General features: G+C 37.1%; 2 protein-coding genes across 2 annotated transcripts; one reads left to right on the top strand and one right to left on the bottom strand.

Annotated features, from left to right (window-relative positions):
- The first annotated feature begins 63 nt into the window (after positions 1-63).
- Positions 64-10,848, top strand: METTL5 (methyltransferase 5, N6-adenosine). Its single transcript, XM_037523503.2, has 8 exons — positions 64-223; positions 2,051-2,165; positions 2,860-3,041; positions 5,580-5,628; positions 6,041-6,077; positions 8,961-9,012; positions 9,500-9,549; positions 10,741-10,848. The coding sequence occupies exons 1-8, from the start codon at positions 115-117 to the stop codon at positions 10,777-10,779; spliced, it is 633 nt and encodes a 210-aa protein (XP_037379400.1). The 5' UTR covers positions 64-114; the 3' UTR covers positions 10,780-10,848.
- SSB (small RNA binding exonuclease protection factor La) lies at positions 10,593-20,884 on the bottom strand. Its single transcript, XM_037523501.2, has 12 exons — positions 20,763-20,884; positions 19,053-19,127; positions 15,786-15,889; positions 15,515-15,689; positions 14,805-14,912; positions 14,626-14,726; positions 12,710-12,781; positions 12,391-12,433; positions 11,875-12,015; positions 11,445-11,631; positions 11,193-11,324; positions 10,593-10,943 (listed from the first exon to the last, which is right to left on the bottom strand). The coding sequence occupies exons 2-12, from the start codon at positions 19,116-19,118 to the stop codon at positions 10,849-10,851; spliced, it is 1,224 nt and encodes a 407-aa protein (XP_037379398.1). The 5' UTR covers positions 19,119-19,127; positions 20,763-20,884; the 3' UTR covers positions 10,593-10,848.
- Positions 20,885-21,239: the final 355 nt, after the last annotated feature.

Genomic DNA, 21,239 nt, shown 5'->3' with positions numbered 1-21,239 from the left:
TGACAAAGGGCGTGGGTGTCGGGTGGGGATAGAGGAAGGATCTAGGTTAAATAAATTTTCTGCAGATTCAGTGCCATTAAGTCCTGCGAGCCCATACTGTTTAAAAAAAAAAAAATGAAGAAATTAAGGCTTAAGGAACTAGAGAGTCGCCTGCAACAAGTAGATGGATTCGAAAAGCCCAAACTACTTCTAGAACAGTATCCGACCAGGCCTCACATTGCAGGTAGGGCGGCTGGTGATCGCGCCCTTGTTTGGCAAGTTCGTCCTAACACAGCGTGATGAAAATAGTTTTTTGGATATAAAGAACGTCTAGAGGAATTCTGCTCTAAAGCTACTGATCATGTTAGCGGCACTGACTTTATATGCATTAACTCATTTCATTCTAACAGATAACTTGACTCCATAACTAAAGAGACTCTCTCTTCCTTCCACTACCCACCTCCCCACACAGATAGTTTGGTTTTCTTCATACTCCTTACCACTTATCAGACATTTTTATGTATTTGTCTCTTTCACTACACTATAAACTCCCTGAGGGCAAAGAATTTGTTGATTTTTGTCATACTGAATTCCCACTGCCTAAGAGTTTCCAGTACTATGAGGAGCTCAGTAAATATTTGCTAAATGAGGATCAATTTCTTACTGCAGTTGTCAGTGGAAAGATTCCCATGCTATACTGCTCCCTAAAAATGACTACTAGAGTTTGTACCTGAGGGACTGGGTTAACAAATTCACTGTAGATGCTATAAAAGGATAAGAATGAATTTCAACAATCTGAAGATCAACAGTATTCCTTAATGTGAAAAGTAAAGGGGAGAACATGGGGAGAAATATTTAATAAATTGTCAGATTCACTGGGGAATCTTAGAAAATTTAATTTATTGGGAACACAGTGTAAGGAAGAATTCCTTTCCACTCCAACAAAGTTCTGTTTCTAAGTTTTGTTTCTTTTTCTGCCAATGAAAATCAAGGAAATACATGCATACCTACATTTAACTGCAACATATTGTCATAAATTCAACCAAAAATTGGCACAAAACGAAGATCCATTAGTGATTACTTCTTTAGTGTGTTCTGACTAAAGGGTTTCTTAGTGGAGTTCAATTTCTTTTTTACCTAAGAGTGGCTTCACACCCAGTATGCAACATGTACATGTGTGTGCTCATTCTTTGAAATACCAGCTTCAAAGTCACTAACACCTGCAGCAGTAATCAGGACAGCACAGTCAGCCTGAGCTGTCACTATAATTGTGTATTTGATAAATGTTCTGGATTCTGAAGTATCAATGATTGCCAGTAGCCCTTGCTGGGTTCAGATATCCACAGTGGTGTTACTCTTGCTTTACTTTCAGTTTACTTTAGACTTGTGTATTTGAAAGATCCCTTTCTGATCTCAGCAGCTTCTATCCTGTTCATTTGTTTTTTAGTATCAGATCTTATTAGATTATGAATAAGTATCTGTAAATTATTAATATAATGTCTGCATATATGTATCTTAAAGGCTATATAGTGTGGTTGTAGGTCTCTTTCTTTGATCTTCTAGCTTGAACTTACGGTAACTCTGCTCCAGTGGCAAACTGGTATATATGTTCTGTGTGATTTTAAGGTTAATATTTGTTTAATATTAGTGGTTCCTAGCTTTACAGACTTCACAGGCCAGTAAAATTCTAAAAAGTAAAATTTTGGAGGCTGATAACAAATTGCCAAGAACATATTTTGACAAGGAAAAATAATTTTAAAACCTATTTATACTTACAATCATTTCATAAAAATATTTCAATATCAAACAAAGATCTTATTTTTGTCATTTTACCTCAAAGTTTTGTTATTCTTGGCATTGTCGGCAGCTACTAGTTTTGGGGAACCTCTGGTAAGTATTACCCACCTTTGTGGGGCTTCTTATTACACACTAAGTTGTTATACTTAATTGTTTTTAAATAACCTGGAACATCAATTGGAGGAGGATTAAATACAAGAAGCTGTTTTAGAATAATTGCATTTTTGTCCTCGGCTTCCTTACTTATTCCCTAATTTTTTTTTTTGTCTTTTAGCATGTATGCTTTATACAATCCATAACACATATGATGACATTGAACATAAAATGGTTGCAGATCTAGGATGTGGTTGTGGAGTGCTTAGCATCGGAACTGCAATGTTAGGAGCAGGGTAGGTGATCCAGTATATATATATATATATATATATATATATATATATATACGTTGGGTATGGGGTGGTTATAATAAGCATAGATATAATTATATTCACGGGATTCTACAGTATGAGATGAGAGCAAAAAGCTGGCACTGAGTGCATTTTAAATGGACAAAACAAACTACTAAAAAGTCAAAACTAGTAACAGAAGCAGTCAGATGCCTACCTATTATACAGACTGAGTTTCCAACCCTTCTAGATTGAGAGGTCACTCTTTTGAAAGGCAATATATAGCATGGAGACAGTGGCTCTGGCAGTTCAGCAACCTAAGGATCTGACTCCAGGAGAGTGCTATGGTTCCATAGCCCCAGGTCCCTACTCTAAACAAGCACATCCCCAGTGAGCCATGTTTTCCTCATGATGAGCATTCCCACCATAACCAGACAGTAACCAGCAACCTTGCTATCTTATCTGGATTCATGTGTTCTGGGCTCTGATGCTGCCTTTCCTGACAGAGATGCCCCTCTTGCAAGGACAGAGGAGCTGTTACAGTTTTGTAACATACTGAGTTGCAGGAAAATAGTTAATTGTAATAAATGAATTGTATGTAAAAATCTGTGAAAAAAAAAAGACAGCATTTAATTGAATTAAAAAGGTTATTGTTTTGACATGGGGCTACAAGTAATCATTCTGTGTTTTGTATTTATAGGTTATGTGTTGGATTTGACATAGATGAAGATGCATTGGAAATATTTAATAGGAATGTGGAAGAGTTTGAGTTAACAAATGTTGACATGATTCAGTGTGATGTGTGCTCCTTATCTAACAAAATGTCCAAGTCATTTGACACAGTAATTATGAATCCTCCCTTTGGAACCAAAAATAATAAAGGTTAGTAATAATCAGGTATACTGGTATATTTGTATGTTTTTTAATTTTTCATGTTTTCTATTTATTGCTATCTATTTGATGAGATATCTTCATCATACTGCTTTCCCTTTTTTTAATTTATTTTGAGGTAACATTGGTTTACATCACTGTATATGATTTAGAGGAATAGGTTCATACCTCCTCAGATGTGTATCACCACACCCCAGAGCACCCATATCACTTTATCATGTACCACTGGAACTCTTCTCCACCCCCTCACACCACAGTAGCAACCTTAATTCTGCAGTCATTTTATTTTGGTTTAGTTTTGTTAGTTTTCTTTGTTTTGTTTTGCGTGAGTGAAATCATCTGACATTTTTCTTTCTCACTGTGGTTTATTTCACTAAGCATAATCCCCTGCATTTCCATCCATGTTGTAAATGATAGGAGTTCATCTTGTTTTATAGCTGAATAGTATTCTATTGTGTATATGCATCACATCTTAATCCAGTCATACGTCACTGGGCATTTGAGTTACTTCTATAACTTGGCAATTGTAAGTAGTGCTGCAATGAACACAGGAGTAAATATATCCCTTCAAATTGTGCTTTTACATTCTTTGGATAAATGCCACATAGTGGAATTGCTGGATCATATGGTAGATCTATTTTTAATATTTTGAGACACCTCCATACTTCCTTCCATACTGACAAAAAGTTGACAGTAAGTTCAACATTTTTTCATGTGCCCATAGGCCATTTGTAGGTCTTCTTTAAATAAGTGTCTGTTTAGCTCCTCTGCCCATTTTTGATTGTGTTCTTTGTTGTCTTTTTATTGCGTTGTATGAATTCTTTGTAGGTATTGGATATTAGCCCCCTGTCCTATATATGATGTGCAAATATTTTCTCACATACCCTACAGTGTCCTTTGTTTTGCTGATAGTTTATTTCACAGTGCTTTTTAGATTGTTTATTTTTGTTCCTATTTTCCTTGATGTTAGAGTCCAGTCCCCAAAGACATCCCTGAAGCCAATGTTGTAGAGTGTTTGCCTATGTTTTCTTCTGTGTATTTAATGAATTTTTTAAAAAGATTTATTTTTATGTATTTATGCATACAAGAGCTGGTGTATAGGCCAGAGGTGTAGGGGCATAGGACAGAGAGGATTCATGAGAGACAGAACAGGGAGCAGTACAGGTGGACTGACTGAAATACATTGCTGAGGGGAGCAGTGGGTGAGGCAAGAGGGGTCTGCTGTGCCATGTAGTAGCTCCCTGGCCTGGGATCCATAGCTTCATAGTGCTGAGACTTACCCCTTGTGCCACCAGGGAGGTCCGTACCTAATACTTTTTGATGCTAATGTAAATGGGATTGTTTTCTTGACTTCCTCCTCTTCTGGGTCAGTATTTGCATGTAAGAATGCCATTGACTTTTGAATACAGATTTTTTTAGCATGTCACTTTACTGTATTTTTTGTTTCTAATATTTTTTGTAGAGTATGAGCAAACCATTGCATCAGTTTTCTTTCTTGTGATATCCTTATCTACTTTAGGTAACAGTATTGTTGGCTCCTAGAATACGTTTGAGAGCATTCCATCTTCCTCAGTTTTTGGGAAGAGTTTGAGAAGGATAGGTATTAGTTCCTCTTTGAAACTTTGAAAGAACTCACTGGTGAAACTATCTGGTCCTGGGCTTTTGTTTTTGGGGAGATTTTTTATTACTGTCTCAGTTTCCTTGCTTGTGATTGGTCTGTTCAGGTTCTCTATTTCTTCTTGATTCAGTCTTGGAAGGTTGTATGTAGAAGCAAATTTTAAAACTATTTTCTCATTGATTGGGTTAATGATCTTATGACTGTTCATTAAATAAATCAGTTTCTTTACTGTAAAGTTTTATAATTTTAGCTTAAATATAAAGTGCATTAATTGAATCACTAATTAATGGTTAATAGGAGAAATCATTAGTTGAATTGCTAGGGAATGGAATTAAAAATGTTTTTTCACTAATTTGTACTGAGTATTCTTTTTTTCTTAATTTATTGTTTATATACCATCTGCTTACAAGAATGATTTACCTAACACTTATGAATGGTTATAAGTACTACATACAATTTTATACTTTTAAAACCTCTATTAATGCTTTAACACACTGAGGATTTCAATATATGATCATCAGTAACAGAGACTCATTGTGGCTATTAATTTTGTGTGTGCTGTGAACAAGGAGGATAGTAAGAGGAAGAAAAGACATAGTTTAAAGTCCTTCCTCTACCCCTGCTATGATTCTGATTATTGCTCTACTTGTTTCCTTCTCCTATCTTTGAAAGTCACTAATTTGGAATATAAAATTTTTACTTTAGCCTTATTTAACCAGATGCTATAATTCTGGTTTTAGTCTATCAACCTTAAAAGATTTTATTGAGATATGTGTACCCAATCTTGTTGCACAAAGAATTTGGAATGCTCTTTTGAGTTTGAAAAAAAATATTTCTAAATACCCTAGTATTCATTTAATCTTGTATTTTGATAGCAGGTGAATGAGGAGTTTTTTTCCTACTCTCAATAGGAACAGATATGGCTTTTCTGAAGATTGCATTGGAAATGGCAAGAACAGCGTATATTCTTTACACAATCCTCAACTAGAGAAGTAAGTTCAAATCAGCATGCTGTTCTTTGTCACTTATTTTTAATTTCAAGACAGTTTTTAAGGATTTGTTGTAAATACTAAGTATTAGGATGTACTTTTCAACATTTGCATTTAGGAACTGAATTTTCTCTAGCATTTTAACTAGCTTCTTCCTCGCCTATATAACGTCTTTCATTAAAGATTCAGGCAGGGCAGAAGTGTGATATAACTAGGGTTACAATATGTCCTGGTTTGCCTGGGTAAGTCCCAATGTCTCTGTGTGGTCTGGTGTGCATAAGGGAGGAAGTAAGCCTTACTTTTTTAAAGAACATTGAGCTGGGAGCTAAACTGATTTGATCTCAGAGCCTACTTCTTCCATTATTCTTCTTGACAACATATAGCACATATAATCTCAACACTTCTGAGAGTGTAAGATTAGTCCAGGAGGTGGGAATGGTATTTTTTTTTTTTTTTTTTAGTGTCAATATAGTAAGTGATCAAGAACAGACTGTGGTGCTAGACTCCCTGGGTTCAGAGTCAAACTGCTGCTTCCCAGCTGTGTTATCTTTGTCAAGGTACTTGAACTTCTGTTTTGTCATCTCACTGTACTCATAAGGAACTAAGAGTACCATATATTTTATAGGGTTATTCTGAGGATTAATGAGTTAAAATTTACAAAGCACTTAGAAGAGCTTCTTGCATATGTACTTGCTATGTGTTAGCTACTATTTCTTTAACTCATACATTTATTAAAGAGATTTTAAAGTGGTTTTACAGGAAAAATATTTGTGTAAATTTAGTATACTGGAATCCATTTGGAAACGGTATGTTTTGGATATATGGTAATCTGGTGAACCCATTTAAAAGTAGAAAGTCAAGGTTAAAAGTATACATACTGCTAACAATGAGGAGTGCATATAGATAAGCAGCAGAGCACAATATAATTTTACTGGTACATAAATCCGTGCTCAGGTTTGATGATTCACAAGGAAGTCTCACAGGAGCTTATAATTCTGCTCATTGCTGTTTTATTATAGCTAGCTAAGGACACAGCAAAACAGCCAACCGGAAAGGTGAATGGGATGAAGTCTAGGTGAATCAGGTGCAAGCTTTCAAAGTCCTCTCCCAGTGGAAACATAGAGTGTACATAGTTCTCCCAGCAGCTAATTTTTGTAACAAAGCATGTGAAATGTTACCAACCTGGAAAACTCATTAAAGACCTGCTGCCCAGGTTTCCTCTGAGGACTGATCATGTACCTGGAACTTATGAAAATTCCAACTCCAGTAGCTAGACGGTAGTGACAATAAAAAGTTTAAGCACAATGAGCCAATCTTATCAATTAAGGGGATCCCCAAATCTAAGTTCCATATTCTAGCCAAGGGCCAACGTTATAATAAGTAGACCCTTTTAAAGATATTAATCAGGTTTGCTATGAACTCTTTTCTGCACAACTTGACATGAAATATATTAGTCATAGTTCATGTAGATTAAGTATATTCCAGCAGCAACAACAACAACAAAAATGCAATTAAACAGCAAAGAAAGTCTACTTACTTGAACGTCCTGGAGCCACATTACCAAGGAACTCACATCTTGTTTGGTTTGCCATGCTCCACCACGAGGAGGCAGCATTATCAGATTTGTTTGTCAGGGTTACTAGTTGAATTTTAAGCCAATAGTTTCATTAAATATATTTTTAGACAGTGCAAAAGTATTTCTATTAGTATAGTAATTGATTAAAAAATTAATCTAGTAGTATTATGCATATTTAAAGGATATGATGAGGAATAAATGTTCAATATCAAGACTTTCTATGAACTGGTGATAATTTTGCTTGTTTTATTCTATGTGATTAGTAACATTGTCACTGGTCCTTTGGTTACCAGACCTTACTATAGGCCCTTGTTTTTTAAAAGTGCTTGGCCCTCTATTCATTTCATAAAATTCTTTGATCGAAATATTGAAATTTAAGTAAAATGTTGAGTATATCCTGGGACATATACTAAAACTATGTTACTTACTCTTAAAGCTGTTGCCGTGTCTTCATTAGGCATTCTGAAAACCTGCTTTTGGCTCAGAGCAGAGTAGGTAAACCAGGCTGCATTTTTTCACATATTCTGTGCTTAACTCATTCATTCTTTTCTCTCTCAACCAACACCACATTCCATCATTTCCATCTAAAACCTTTTTCACAAACCTTAGGCTCCAATAGCAACAAAATATCATAGTTTATTGCTCACAAATTTATCAAGGATTCTAAGATTCCACTAAATTGTATTCCTCCACTGAAATCTATATCCTAATACAGGAATTCTATATCTCAAAGATTAATCATTCAATTTAGAAAAAATTTATAAGCACAAACATTGTCAATACTTACCAGAAATATTTGAACCTAAAATAGTAGGGAAAGTTTATCAATCAACTTGATCCCAATAACAGTGAATACTACTAACATGAAAATGCTTATACCAGACACTAAGCTCTTTTGTTGTATTCCTAGAAAACTATATACACACCTAATTTATTTAAGTGATTATGGGGAACTTTTTTCCATATTCATTTATGTTACAGTGTTATATATAGTATATATTAATATTTGAGAATAAAGCAATTTTTTCCTGTCAAAATTAATAACCAGATAAGGAACATGACGTAAGAATAAATTGCTCAGGGTTATAGAGCTAGTAAATAGAAAAACAGCAGTTCAAGTGGAGGCTGTCTGGTTCTAGAAACATACAACTATCATACCATATTGCCATTAAATTGCCTCTAGATACAGATCTCTACAGATGGTTTTCAGGATAGCTATATTTATTAATTTTATAGAAATCATTTTGACTACATTATTTTCTGAAATAATTACTTGAATTGTGTAATTTGGTTCAGACTGTTAACTATATTTAAATGGCTTGGTATCTCATCTTCAAAATAGTTGAAAGGTTAGGGGATCTAAATTCCTTTTCTTTTTTTTAAGATTTTTTATTATTTATGCATACAAGAGCTAGGGTGTAGGCCATAGGTGCGGGGGTTGGTGAGAGAACTCACCAGAGACAGAGTGGGAGCAAAACAGGCAGATATACTGAAATACACTGCTGAGGGGAGCAGCGGGCGAAACAGGAAAGGTCCGCTGCACCCTGTGGGTCAGCTCAGATGACTTCATAGTACTGAGACTTAACCCCTATGCCACCAGGGAGGCCCTAAGGGATTTAAATTCTAATCAGATTTTTAAAGTTTGAAAACTTGAAATCAAGTAATAGTAAAAAATTACTTTTTAAGAATTATTTTAAAATCAGCTCATGTTAACATTTTGTGTTCAGCATATTCAAAAGAAAGCTGCAGAATGGAAAATCAAGATAGATATTATTGCAGGTAAGACAATTTTTTAAATTTCCTACAAAAGCATTTCAATTCTAATTAAAGCTAACAATTTTATGTATTACTTATTAAAAAAATATTGGTAGATTGATAATATTGCATGATTTAGGTGCACACCTCTTATGAGGTATGCTATCACACTGCACTACCAACGGAGCACCTATAATCCCTACCATAATTTTCATACAGGTGTTGAAGACTGTAAAATGTTATTTCTCAGTGTATGTACACAGGGCATGTGTGCCTTGGCAATAGGTAAGAGATGGAGTCAAAGCAGACTATCTGTGTTGAGGCTATCCCAGTTTATCCATCTTATTGAAAATTTCTAATAGCACCCACATGGTCACTCCACATTCAGAAACAACACGCGCCTTAAAAGCTTAGAATTGGGAGTTGATTAGATAGACTTGTTTGATAGAAGTCAACCGTGGTAAATGTTTGGAAATACAATTTTCATCCTTAGGTGGTTTTTGTTTTACAGAACTGCGGTATGACCTACCAGCATCATACAAATTTCATAAGAAGAAATCAGTAAGTTTCTTGATTCTGACTTCTTTACATTTAGTACTGAAAAACTTTGCAAGTTTTTTTTTTTTAAGATTTATTTATGCATACAAGAACTGGGGTACAAGCCAGAAGTGGGGGAGGGGAGGATTCACCAGACAGAGTGGAGAGCAGAACAGGCAGATCTACTGAAATACACTGCTGAGGGGAGCAGCGGGTGAGACAGGAGAGGTCTGCTGCGCCAGGTGGGTTGCTCCCTGGCCAGCCGGGATCAAACTCGTGCTGTAGAGGCTGCAGATAGCTTCACCACAGTGCTGTGCTTAACCTCTTGTGCCATCAGGGAGGCCCCAAGTATTTTTTTAATAAAACTTTTATTATCATTGGTTTACACAGTAAGTTATTTCTATTATCAAGTTGCCTTGAGTAGCTCAGCAGACATACAGGCACACCTTGGAGATATTACAGGTTCAGTTCGACTACAGTACTTGGTATCCTAGTGCACAGAAGTTGTATTTACACTAGGCCTAGTAAGTGTGCAAAGCATGTCTTAAAAAAAAATGTACATAGCTTAATTAAATGTGATAGACAAGAAGTGAGCAGAGTAGAAAAACAGACTTGGTAGATGCAGGGTTATCACAAACCTTCAATTTGTAAAAGAAATGCAATATTATGAAGCAAAATGAAACAAGGCATGCCTGTAATTAACCATGGGATTGACCCATAATTAGCAGCCAATATTCTGGTTTAAAATTCTTTCTCAAGGCAGGACATAAATCTGCTTAACAGTCTTACCTTTGTTTATTGTGCCTTCCCTGGTAACCTCCTAACCCTTTTTATAACCCCATCCCCCCTTGTTTAGCTAAGATTATTTAATATGGTATCTGAAGTCATGTGAGCAAGTTATGCAGTTTCTTACTGGGTCTTTCCCATGTACACAGGAAATATACTTTTTGACCTTTTTCTCTTAAATAAAATATTCTCAAGTGCGTTGGGAAGGAAAAGGAAACAAAAACTAAGATTTTGCTTTTTATATAGTATATATTTTATTAGTTTGTAGTAATACATTTTCATATTACAAAGGCAATTTAGTGGAAGAATCTTCCTTTTGATATTGAATCATCTGAAACAACACAAACAGAACTATACATTTAAAAAAAATCCTCATTTGGATAACAAAAAGACAAGTTAAACAACAAAAGACTTTTTTCTTTCTTACAGGTGGACATTGAAGTGGACCTAATTCGGTTTTCTTTTTAAAAGCCTTCAAAGACAAAAGCAGTCTAAAACCTAATTATTAAAATGAATAAAAAAATTTTTTTTACTAAACTACTGGTCTCCAGCACCATTTTCTGTTTTCTGTTGTTTAGATGCAGGTTCGTGTATGTCTAGTTCTGGTTCTTCTCTTGCTCTTTTTACTGCTCCTATACAATAACAGAAGTAGTATTTGTTAAATTTATTATAAGCATTCTATTTTAATACTGAGCATAATTATTTAAAATGATTAATAACTTCCATCACTAATTAGAAAAAGCTTTAATCTCCTAAGTACCTTTGTATTTAATTTGTGAAACAGCATGAGGTTGATCACAATTCACAAACATCACTTACACAGACGTGAAAAACCATGTCCATTCTCATAAAAATACCAAAGAACTTAGGAAAAAACTTACCATCTGCATCATTTTCATCATGTTCATCATCACTATCAAATTTAGTTTTCTTGCCTTGAAACTGTACTTTTCCTTTAGCAGATCCACCTTGGGCAGCTTTATTTCCCTTTCCTTTTCCTTTAAATCTGCGACCTATAGAGACATAATTGAGAAATAAGTAAAGAAGTGTTATAAATTTCTTGTCAATGTTTTTGAACACATATTAAAATTTTCACTCAAGCAAGTGAGTTAGAAAAAATCACAATAAATGACCTTTTGATTTCCATTTGTTCAGGGACTCTTGTTGATCTTCTATGATTTTTTTCAAAGCTTCTTTTTCCACATCCCCTTCTAATACTTCCCATGTCACGTCTTTGTTCCTTAATTGTAAATTACCATTGTTTGCGTCTTTGGCTTTATCCAGAGCATCCTTAGCTTTTTCTTTAAATAGAATTATTCCCTATATCAAAGACAAAATAAGAGCCACACCCTTAAGTTCTTATTCCCACTGTACTTTCTTTGTTCAAAGTAATGTTTTCTACCCTGCAAATTTATGCCATTACTAATTTCAATAAATTTTACTGATTAGGAAGGAAATTACTACAAAACTTGCAGTTGTTAATACCAACTTACTGGTAACATTAATTCATAAAATATCATATCCAGCAAGAGCAATAGTGATCAAGTATGAATGTTTCCAAACCTCTTTTGCTCCTCTGACAAAGTCTATCCATTTTATTTCACCATGGTTTGAGAAAAGGACGTGCAAATCTTCTCTACAGGTCTGATCATCTAAGTCTCCAGAAAATTTCAGCAAGCAGCCAATTTTTTCTTCTATGGATTTCTATTAAAAATATACAAGGCAATCAAAATTCCTTAAAGCAACCACACACAGAAATGGCTAATAACACTCAATGTATACAAGAAAAAAGCTATAACTGAAGGCTATTTTGAGTAGCATTTTAATAGTTGGTACCTTCTCTTTGTCATCCTTTGTTCTACAGTAGCTTCTGATTTTACTTTATTTAATTTCTCCATGAATACCTAGTTATATACAACTATAGTTACATAAACCTGGTTATTCTCCTGTGAATATTTTCAGCAATATTTCGCTATTACTTTAATGCAAAAACAACTGTAGATTTACTTAAAACAGCCTAATTTTTATTCTCTTAATATTCTATCTTAGATTTCTTAAATACCAGTAATACATACTCACCATTTCAGCATTTTCTGCTAACTTTTGTTTTTCTTCTTGCTCTCTACAAATAAAAATGCAATTAGAACATTTACAATGCAAGAAAACAAATTCTAATAAAACTAATCTTGATCATGACCACTAAACTACTTAATAACCAGTCAGAAATGAAGGAGTTTGCCTTCCCAAGATTAAAGACGTCAATGTTTCATTAGCACAGAAAAGGCCTACTGCTACTCATTTCAGAGCTCATCATCAGCTCCACTTAACCAAAACCACTAACTCTACCCTGTCAAAGTTTTAAAGAATTAAAATGTTATGATTATCTCAACGTACTTACTGTTTAGCTCGTAATTTGGCTTCCACCTTATTTTGCTTTCTTTCTTCATTTTTTTTGGCAAAGTAATCTTCCCTAAAGGACACAAAACATTGAGATCAAGTTCATTAGTACAAAGGTAAGACTGCAAATTATTTTCAAAGATTTAAAACATAAGAAGAAAAAATATATATATATATATATAAAAATTTTTTTAAAGATTTTTTTTTTAAATTATTTATACAAGAACCAGGTTACAGACCAGATGTGTAGGGGGGGAGAGGATTCACCAGAGACAGAGCAGGGAACAGAACAGGCAGACAGACAAAATACACTGCTGAGGGGAGCAACGGGCAAGGCAGGAAAGGTCTACTGCACCATGTGGGTTTCTCCCCGGCCATCTGGGATCGAACCCGCACTGCAGAGGCTGTGGACAGCTTCACAGTGCAGCACTCAACCACCTGTACCACCAGGGAGGCCCTATATACGAATTTTTAATTTTTTTTTTATTTATGCATACAAGAACTAAGGTGTAGGCCAGAGGTGTGGGGGTGAGAGGATTCACCAGAGACAGAGTGGGGAGCAGAACAGGCAGATTTACTGAGGTACACTGCTGAGGGGAGGAGTGGGCAAGACAGGAGAGGTCTGCTGTGCCATGTGGGTTAGCTCCCTGGCCGGAGATTGAACTCATGCCACCAGCCACAATAGCTTGATAGCGCTGAGACTTTAATCCCTGTGCCACCAGGGAGGCCCAGGAATATATTTTCTGTCAACATGATTACTCAAAAATATGCCAAGGAGGGCCTCCCCGGTAGTGCAGCGGGTTGAGCACAGCGCTGTGAAGCTGTCCACAGCATCTACAGCGTGGGTTTGATTCCAGGTCAGCCAGGGAGCTACCCACATGGTGTGCAGACCTCTCCTGTCGCGCCCACTGCTCCCCTCAGCAGTGTACTTCAGTCGTCTGCCTGTTCTGCTCCCCACTCTGTCTCTGGTGAATCCTCTCACCTTCCCACGCTGGCCTGTACCGCAGCTCTTGTATAAAAATAAATCTTGAAAAAAAAAAAGCCAAGGAAATTATTTTTCATTAACAGTTTTACTAATAATTCACATCCCATAAAATTCACCCCTCAAAGTATACATGTCAATGTTTTATAATATATTCAGAATTTTCAACCTTCACCATTATCTAATTTCAGAAAAATTTCATGACTCCACGGAGAAACCCCATATCCACTAGCAATCTCATTTTGGCATTCATTTATCATTTGGGGGTGGGGGAGCATCCCAGCGGCAGGCAGGCAAATAGACAGGGACCATAAAGCAGATGTTATATGAATACTTTAGTGTTTCCTGTAGTGTTAATTTCACAAAAGGAAACTTTTACCCTAAAACCTAAGAATAAGAACAATTACGAAAAATTATGTAAAAAATTTATTTTGAAGGATTAACACTGATAGCATGGTTCATCACACTATCTGTAATGCAAAAATAGGGAACAAGGGCCCTACAACCAACTTTACCATGAAATTATCCTGGTGTGTCCTAATTCTTATATATAACTTACTGTGATCCAACTGTCATTAAGTAATGTTTTGTATTTTATAAAATACAGGCACATACAGATTATGAGAAATAAAGATATAGTTATACAGTGATTTATTCTCCAATCAAACCAAAAGACCAAATTTTAGTATCCAGCTTGATTACGAGATTTAGATGGAAAGTACTAAAACCAACCTCCTTTATAAGTTACTAACCAGTGAAAATGTAGTATTTCCTCACGGTCATGAAAGAATTAGTTTCTACTTAGCAAAATTCAGGCATTTCTCCAGGCCTCCCTGGGAATACTAAAAATACTGGCCTTACTCTACATTCCTTACCTCAATTTGTCAATTCCATATATCTATGTGGCCAAGAGAAACATCAGCAGAAAGACTTACTTGAAAAGTATCAGCAAGTCCGTATCTTTGTACTTCTGGCCAGGGGTCTCAACAAACTTCTTAGCGGATTCAATGCTCTCAAACACAGCAAATATTGATCCCTATCAAAAAAGGAAAGATATTTTTAAATTATGCCTAATTTTTCAACTAGGGAAAGTTAAAATGTCATATAATTATACCTTAAATGCTTTGTGCAATGTTCTTCTCATCTGAATATTTAGTACTTGACCTTTATCTTCTAACCATTCTTTTATGTCATCAAGTGTTGCATCGGTTGGGAAACCTTTCTATGAAGAAGAAGAAATGTACAAATGACTTCTCAGGCAAACAAATCACCAGAAGTTTTGATTCATTTGCCTTGAAGTGAAGCCGGATATAACACCTATCTCTCTTTCTGCCTCATGTGTTTAACAGACACTGTTCTACAGTGCAGTACAAAGTGACTCATTTATCTGGGTTTCACTTCAAAATAATCCAGTTAGTACAGAGATAAAAATAAGATTAGTCACACTAATATCTGGATAATGTCACCTTGAAGTTGATAACGATACATTACATCAATCTACTTTTGTATATCTGAAATGTTCCAGAGTAAAAAAATCTATTAAAAAATTAATATGCTAAAAAAATTGCTATCAAGTTTTCCAGTTGTTACACTATGCAGTAAGTTTTGTTCAGCAGTATATAGATTTTTCATTTTTAATTCTCACAACAGTTTTATAAGGTAAAAAAAATTTTACCCCCATTTATGAAGATGAGGCTTAAAGAGGTTAAAAACACTGCCCCTTTAAGTACCTAAGTGTGAAACTATAATTCGTGAGCCCTTATCCACTCTATGTTCTTTCTAAATAAATGTAAGTTATAATTAATGCATTAAAGGGCCACTTACAATATACACAGATCTGTTTTTTACATCATTTTTATACTCATCAGTCACTTCAGGGAGGGGTTTGCTTGGAGATCTTCTGATTTTAGTTTTATCTTCACTTATTTCCATGAGTTCTGCCTTTGATTTGCTCAATGCTTCTACTATTACATTAAAGTCTGTTGTTAGACGGTTTAACCTGAAGAATACATATACATATAAGCATTTTAAGACTTATTGGTAGCACTGTTAACAAAAAAAAAATCTAAGGATGATTTTAAAAAGGCTTTTTTACCTGTTGAATTTTATCATTATCTCCAAAGGTACCCAGCCCTCATCCAGTTTGATTTGTTCCTTTAAAAATTTGTCCCGTGGTAAATTGAAGTCACCAAAATAATACTACAAGACAATTACAATTTATTTTAGAACACTGTGTAATACTGAATCCATTCTGTTTTTTTTTTAACCATTATATCACCAAGCTCTATCCTATTAAAAAATACAAGTCATAATGTAAGAGGCAATAAACATCTTCTCTTAAATACACTATAATATTAACAACCAAAATTAACAATAACAAAAAAAGACTAATAAGATTCATTACTAAAGCAATGTAATTAACAAATGTCAGTTAAGAATAGAAAGTGTTAGGGCCTTCCTGGTGGCTCAGGGATTCAAGTCTCAACACTATGAAGCTATGGCCAGCCATAGCAGGACCAGTTCAATCCCCTGTCAGGGAGCTAACCCACTTGGTACAGCAGACCTCTCCTGTCTCGCCTGCTGTTCCCCTCAGCAGTATATCTCAGTATATCCGCCTGTTCTGCTCCTTACTCTGTTTCTGGTGAATCTTCTCAGCACCCCTAACCCTACTCCCACACCTCTGGCCTACACTCCAGTTCTTCTTTCCATAAATAAACAAAAATAAATCTTTTGAAAAAATAGAAAGCTTTAAAACAATATATTTAAAGATCTGTTCAAAGGTTTCAAAAAGCCTCATTTCAAATTTATGGAAAGAATAGACTGTTAAGTAAAAAGAACTGGAATAAACTGATTCATTACCTTCATTTTTAAAAGTTAAAAGGTGAACATTTATCTAATTTAAGCACAGTCCTTCTTTCTCAGTATAAAAGCAAAGAAAAAGACATGAAAATAATCAGGTGTGACTACTTGGAATGCCAAAAGTAGAATAAAAAGTAAATGACAAACACCTAAGCTTGTTAACAATTTCTTACAGATCAAGGGGAAAGTAAAGAAACCTAGAAACCATAATAATGGGTAAAAGACATTAAAAAAAATCACTAGAGGGAACCTCTCTGGTGTCCCAAGGGGTTAAGTCTCAGCACTATGAAGCTATCCACAACATGAGTGTGATCCCCAACTCTGGCCAGGGAGCTAACCCACATGGCGCAGCAGACCTCTCCTGTCTCACCTGCTGCTCCCCTCAGCAGTGTATTTCAGTTGATCTGCCTATTCTGCTCCCCTAGTGAATCCTCACACCACCACCCCTCCCCCTCACCTCTGTCTTATACCCCAGCTCTTGTACGGAAAAATTTTTGTAAAAAATAAAAATTTTAGGGCCTCCCTGGTGGCGCAGCGGTTGAGCGCTGGGTTGCAAAGCTGCCCACAGCCTCTGCAGCAACGGTTCAATCCCTGGCTGCTCCCTGGCCACTGGAGGAGGGTCCCATATGGCGCGCAGACCTCTCCTGCCACCCGCTGCCCCCCTTAGCAGTGTACTTCGGTCTTTCTGCCTGCTCTGCTCCCCGCTCTGGCTCTGGTGAATCCTCTCACCCTCCCACGCTTCTGACTGTACCCAGTGCTTGTCTAAAATAAATAAAAATAATTTAAAAAAAATAGAAATTTTAAAAAATCACTAGAAATACAAATTTACCATAAACATAAAAAAAGCTCAACCTCGTTAATCAAAGACATGTAATTCAAAGCAATGAGACAGCATTTCTCACCTAGCAAGATGGTAGCAGTTCTAGAAACAACAATATACTGCCCTGAACACAGAGATGCAAGTAGAGATGTAAACTGGCAAGAAGTATCAAACGTTTTTAAACTGGGCTTAACACTTGAGCCAGTACATCTCCCAGGAATTTCAATTTAAATAGATTAGTAAACTGTTTACTAAAATTTATATATAAAGATACTCATGGAATTACACAGCTAAGAAGATGGAAATAGCCTACATATCAAATAGGGGATTGAATAAATTACTGATGACAACAATCTTTACTCTCCTAAAATGCCACATTTGTTAGGAGATAGGGGAGGAAAGAAAAACTGTTAGTATGTTCTCTGAACAAACTGTCAAAGAGTATACATGAGGTTTTTTAACCTTGATTACCCCAGGAGGGTGGGATTCACAAAGTAGGTTTTGGGAGGAACATTATTACCATTTCCTCTATATATTTTTATATTGTCCTATTACGCACAGAATGTATTACTTTTTCTACACACTTATAAAGAAATTAGTGCAAAAAAGATTTAACAGGTAATTTAAAATGGCAGGCGTACAATTTTGAGAAAATATTTCTAAGCATTGCCAAAAAGACACCAAAAATAGAATTTGAAATCTTCAATAAGAATGTAAAAGTAGTAGTCGCTATTGATATCGTAAAACTTCAACTTAAATATAACACTTAAGTGTCCCCAAAATGCTAAAAGGACTTTGAAAACAGATAAAGTAAATCCTCACTTAACAACATTGATAAGTTGTTGGAAACTATGACTTTGCAAGTAAATATAACAAAACAGGTACTCTGTTTTGTTTGTTGTTTCCTTCCATGTCAGCCCCCATTTTTCTGCTTCCTCATCAATGTTACAATGAAATGACAATATTGGAGGAACAGCTGTAAATCAGAAGTTACAATAGGTGAAAAGAACTAGGCATAAAATACTAGGACTTTCACAATATAAAGATATTGAACAGACCCTCACTTAACAAAGGAACTTTGTTCTTATTATGTGTAGTCTTCTAAATATTTTACATATTAACTAATGTAATTCTCACAACCACCTTATTATTCCCACTTTTTTTTAAAAAAGATTTATTTATTTATTTATACAGGCACTGTGTACAGTCAGAAGCCCAGGAGGGTGAGAGAATTCACCAGAGCCAGAGCAGGGAGAACAGCCAGACAGATGAGGTATACTGCTGAGGGGAGCAGTGGGCCGCAGGAGAGGTCTCCGTGCCATGTGGGACCCTCGCTGGCAGCCAGGGATTGAACCGGCACTGCAGAGGCTGCGGGAAGCTTTGCAGCCCAGCGCTCAACTGCTGCGCCACCGGGGAGGCCCTATTCCCACTTTATAGCCTAAGAAACTAAAGCAAGAAATAAAGTTAAGGGACACTATAGTTGTACCTTTCAAAATGTTTGTAGTCTTGGGTTTGATAAACTGGTTCCACCAATACAAACTACTATATGTTCATTTAATTTTAAGAATCAAGTCAAATATTGAATAAGTTGGTCAATAAGTGTTCTTTCCTGTATTTGTATTTAGGCCCTAAATATCCTTTCAAGGAGCCAACTCTTGTAATTTAATAATATAAGAATCATACCTCAATTTGATGACAGATTTTGGCCTCCAGGGCAGCCATTTTTTCATTATCACCATTTTCAGCCATTGCGGCTATCTGTAAATTTCCCCAAATTGGCACAAAGAGGTTATTTTCTCTTTTTCAAATAAAACTCAAGACCATAAAAAGAATGCTTTAAAATTAACATCCCACTGTTTTCTTAAAAGTCATGAATTTTTAAAAAAGGATTTTTCATTTCACAAGTTCAATTTCAAAAAACTTTGGAATAAGCAACTGAACATTGAAGAACTATTGATTATACCCACTTACACCCACTTCTGCCAGTAAACTACTGTTCCATCTTTTATAACGAAAGGAGTGCTTATCCTCATTTAACTGGTCAGGAAAGTTTTGAGGAAAAAAAACAATTCCATTCAATCACTTACCTACTGACTCTTTCCAACTTTAAGCACATCACCATCTGTCAGTATACTATCATGAATCTCAATTCTATATATTTGGTGTGGGTTGCATTTCTTTTAAAACTAGTCATAGCTGATTTACCAAAAACAAACAACAAAAGACCACCTTATCAACAACGGGTATAACTATTTTATAAGGTAAAAAAAAAATGAAATATTACAGTCAGGGTTAAATGGATGCTGCATGTTAAGGAACGTAATAAGAAAACACTAAAGCGTTAAAGGGGGGGGGGAGGTTATGTTTACTAAAACACTAATGTATTCGTTGGCCCTTCTAGTCAGTTTCCTGTTTCACATGCCTGACATTAGCACTGCAGGAAAAAATGTGGCTGAGGTTGCCTCCAGTACTCTATTAAACCACCCCATCACCCACATTGTACAAAATATATTTATAAAAACCCACAGGTATCTGCCACCAGTTAACTCCAGTGAGGGAGCTATCGTTGTTCCACTGCTAGGAGGCACCCCTTTATAATACTGCAACCGTCATGCAATAACCTGGATGGATGCACACTGGAAGCTCGTGCCCTAAGAATCTGCAGGACACACATCTCACTGCAAAATCTACTCAATCTCATGCACTGGACCCCTGAATACAAAGCACACAGTGAGATGAAAAAACTATTTAGTCCTACAAGACTTCTCCGGCCTACCTAATTTTGAAACTTCGTTCCATCAAATGCTTTCCCAGAATGTACAACTCAGAAGTATGAGGCACACTTTTTAACATTTCACACGGTGCCTTTCTGGGAACGAACAAGGCCTCTAAAAACCAGAGAGTGAGGCAGGGGGAACGTGGGCAGCCCGGTTCTCTGGCCTGAAGTCTGTCCCGCAGGATCCAGGGAATCATTCGGCGCCTAACCCGCGACGACCTCCCCAGAAATTGATGCAGGTGGCCCGAAACGTCAGCCCTTGGCCACAATGGAAAGCGGTGGAAGGAGGCACCGTGAGGGCGCCGCGGGGCTGCGCGCGGCGGGGGTCCAAACACCCCGCCAGAGCCGGGTCCCAGACCCACCCCTGATTGGCTGGCCAGGGCCCCGCCACGTGCGGGGACCCCGCCGCGCGAGCTCCAGCCCGCCCGGCCCGCCCGGCCGCGCGCCACGCCGCCCCGAGCTCCGCCGCCGGCTGCGGCCCACGCGGCGCTAGGCCGGAACGCGAGGCGGCGAGGGGTGGACGCCCCCCGCGTGAGGCGGCCAGGCGAGGAAACGCGCCACCGCACAAAGCAGAGCCTCCCGCACCTTCTCCCCATTAGCCACCAGGAGTTGCTCACCTTGAAAGTCTCAGCCCCCCGAAGCCGCGCCACAGGATCACTAACAGCGGCAGCAACAACTCCACGTCCAGCGCCGCCGGCTGGCCTAACGCGCGTAAAAAAGATGGGGGCCGTCCCGGCAGCCCTTGCGACCGAGTGGGCGGGGCTTCGGGTCGCTGAAGCAGACGCGGAGGCCGCCCCGTGGGCCCGCGCACCGGCGGCGGTCGCGGAGGCCGCCGAAGCCCTCTCGCCGTCTGAGGAAATCTTGCCTTATAATATACCGGAGGGATTTGGAGGTGCTGCTAATTTGCTTCGGGATAAAAATTTATTTTTTACTGGGACTCCTTGGTGGCGCAAGGGGTTAAGCACCACACTATGAAGCAAGCATCAGCCTCTGCAGCGCGAGTTCGATCCCGGCCAGGGAGATACCCACATAAAGCAGCAAACCTTTCCTGACTCGCTCACTGCTCCCCTCAGCAGTGTATTTCAGTCAGTGTG

Source organism: Talpa occidentalis, unplaced genomic scaffold (assembly GCF_014898055.3).
Source record: "Talpa occidentalis isolate TD23 unplaced genomic scaffold, MPIMG_talOcc4v2.1 talOcc4.3, whole genome shotgun sequence".
NCBI lineage: Eukaryota > Metazoa > Chordata > Mammalia > Eulipotyphla > Talpidae > Talpa > Talpa occidentalis.
This window is presented reverse-complemented; position numbering and strand designations above follow the sequence as displayed.

What these genes read in the sequence shown, in the direction of transcription:
- METTL5 (XM_037523503.2), top strand. Translation starts at nt 115, where the DNA reads ATGAAGAAATTAAGGCTTAAGGAACTAGAGAGTCGCCTGCAACAAGTA. An exon ending in TTGGAAATGGCAAGAACAGC is followed by an intron (nt 5,629 to 6,040) that starts GTATATTCTTTA and finishes GACAACATATAG; the next exon opens with CACATATAATCTCAACACTT. An exon ending in CTTCTGAGAGTGTAAGATTA is followed by an intron (nt 6,078 to 8,960) that starts GTCCAGGAGGTG and finishes TTTTGTGTTCAG; the next exon opens with CATATTCAAAAGAAAGCTGC.
- SSB (XM_037523501.2), bottom strand. Translation starts at nt 19,118, where the DNA reads ATGGCTGAAAATGGTGATAATGAAAAAATGGCTGCCCTGGAGGCCAAA. An exon ending in GACTTGCTGATACTTTTCAA is followed by an intron (nt 12,782 to 14,625) that starts GTAAGTCTTTCT and finishes TGTGTCCTTTAG; the next exon opens with GGAAGATTACTTTGCCAAAA. An exon ending in TAGCAGAAAATGCTGAAATG is followed by an intron (nt 12,016 to 12,390) that starts GTGAGTATGTAT and finishes TATTTTTAATAG; the next exon opens with AAATCCATAGAAGAAAAAAT.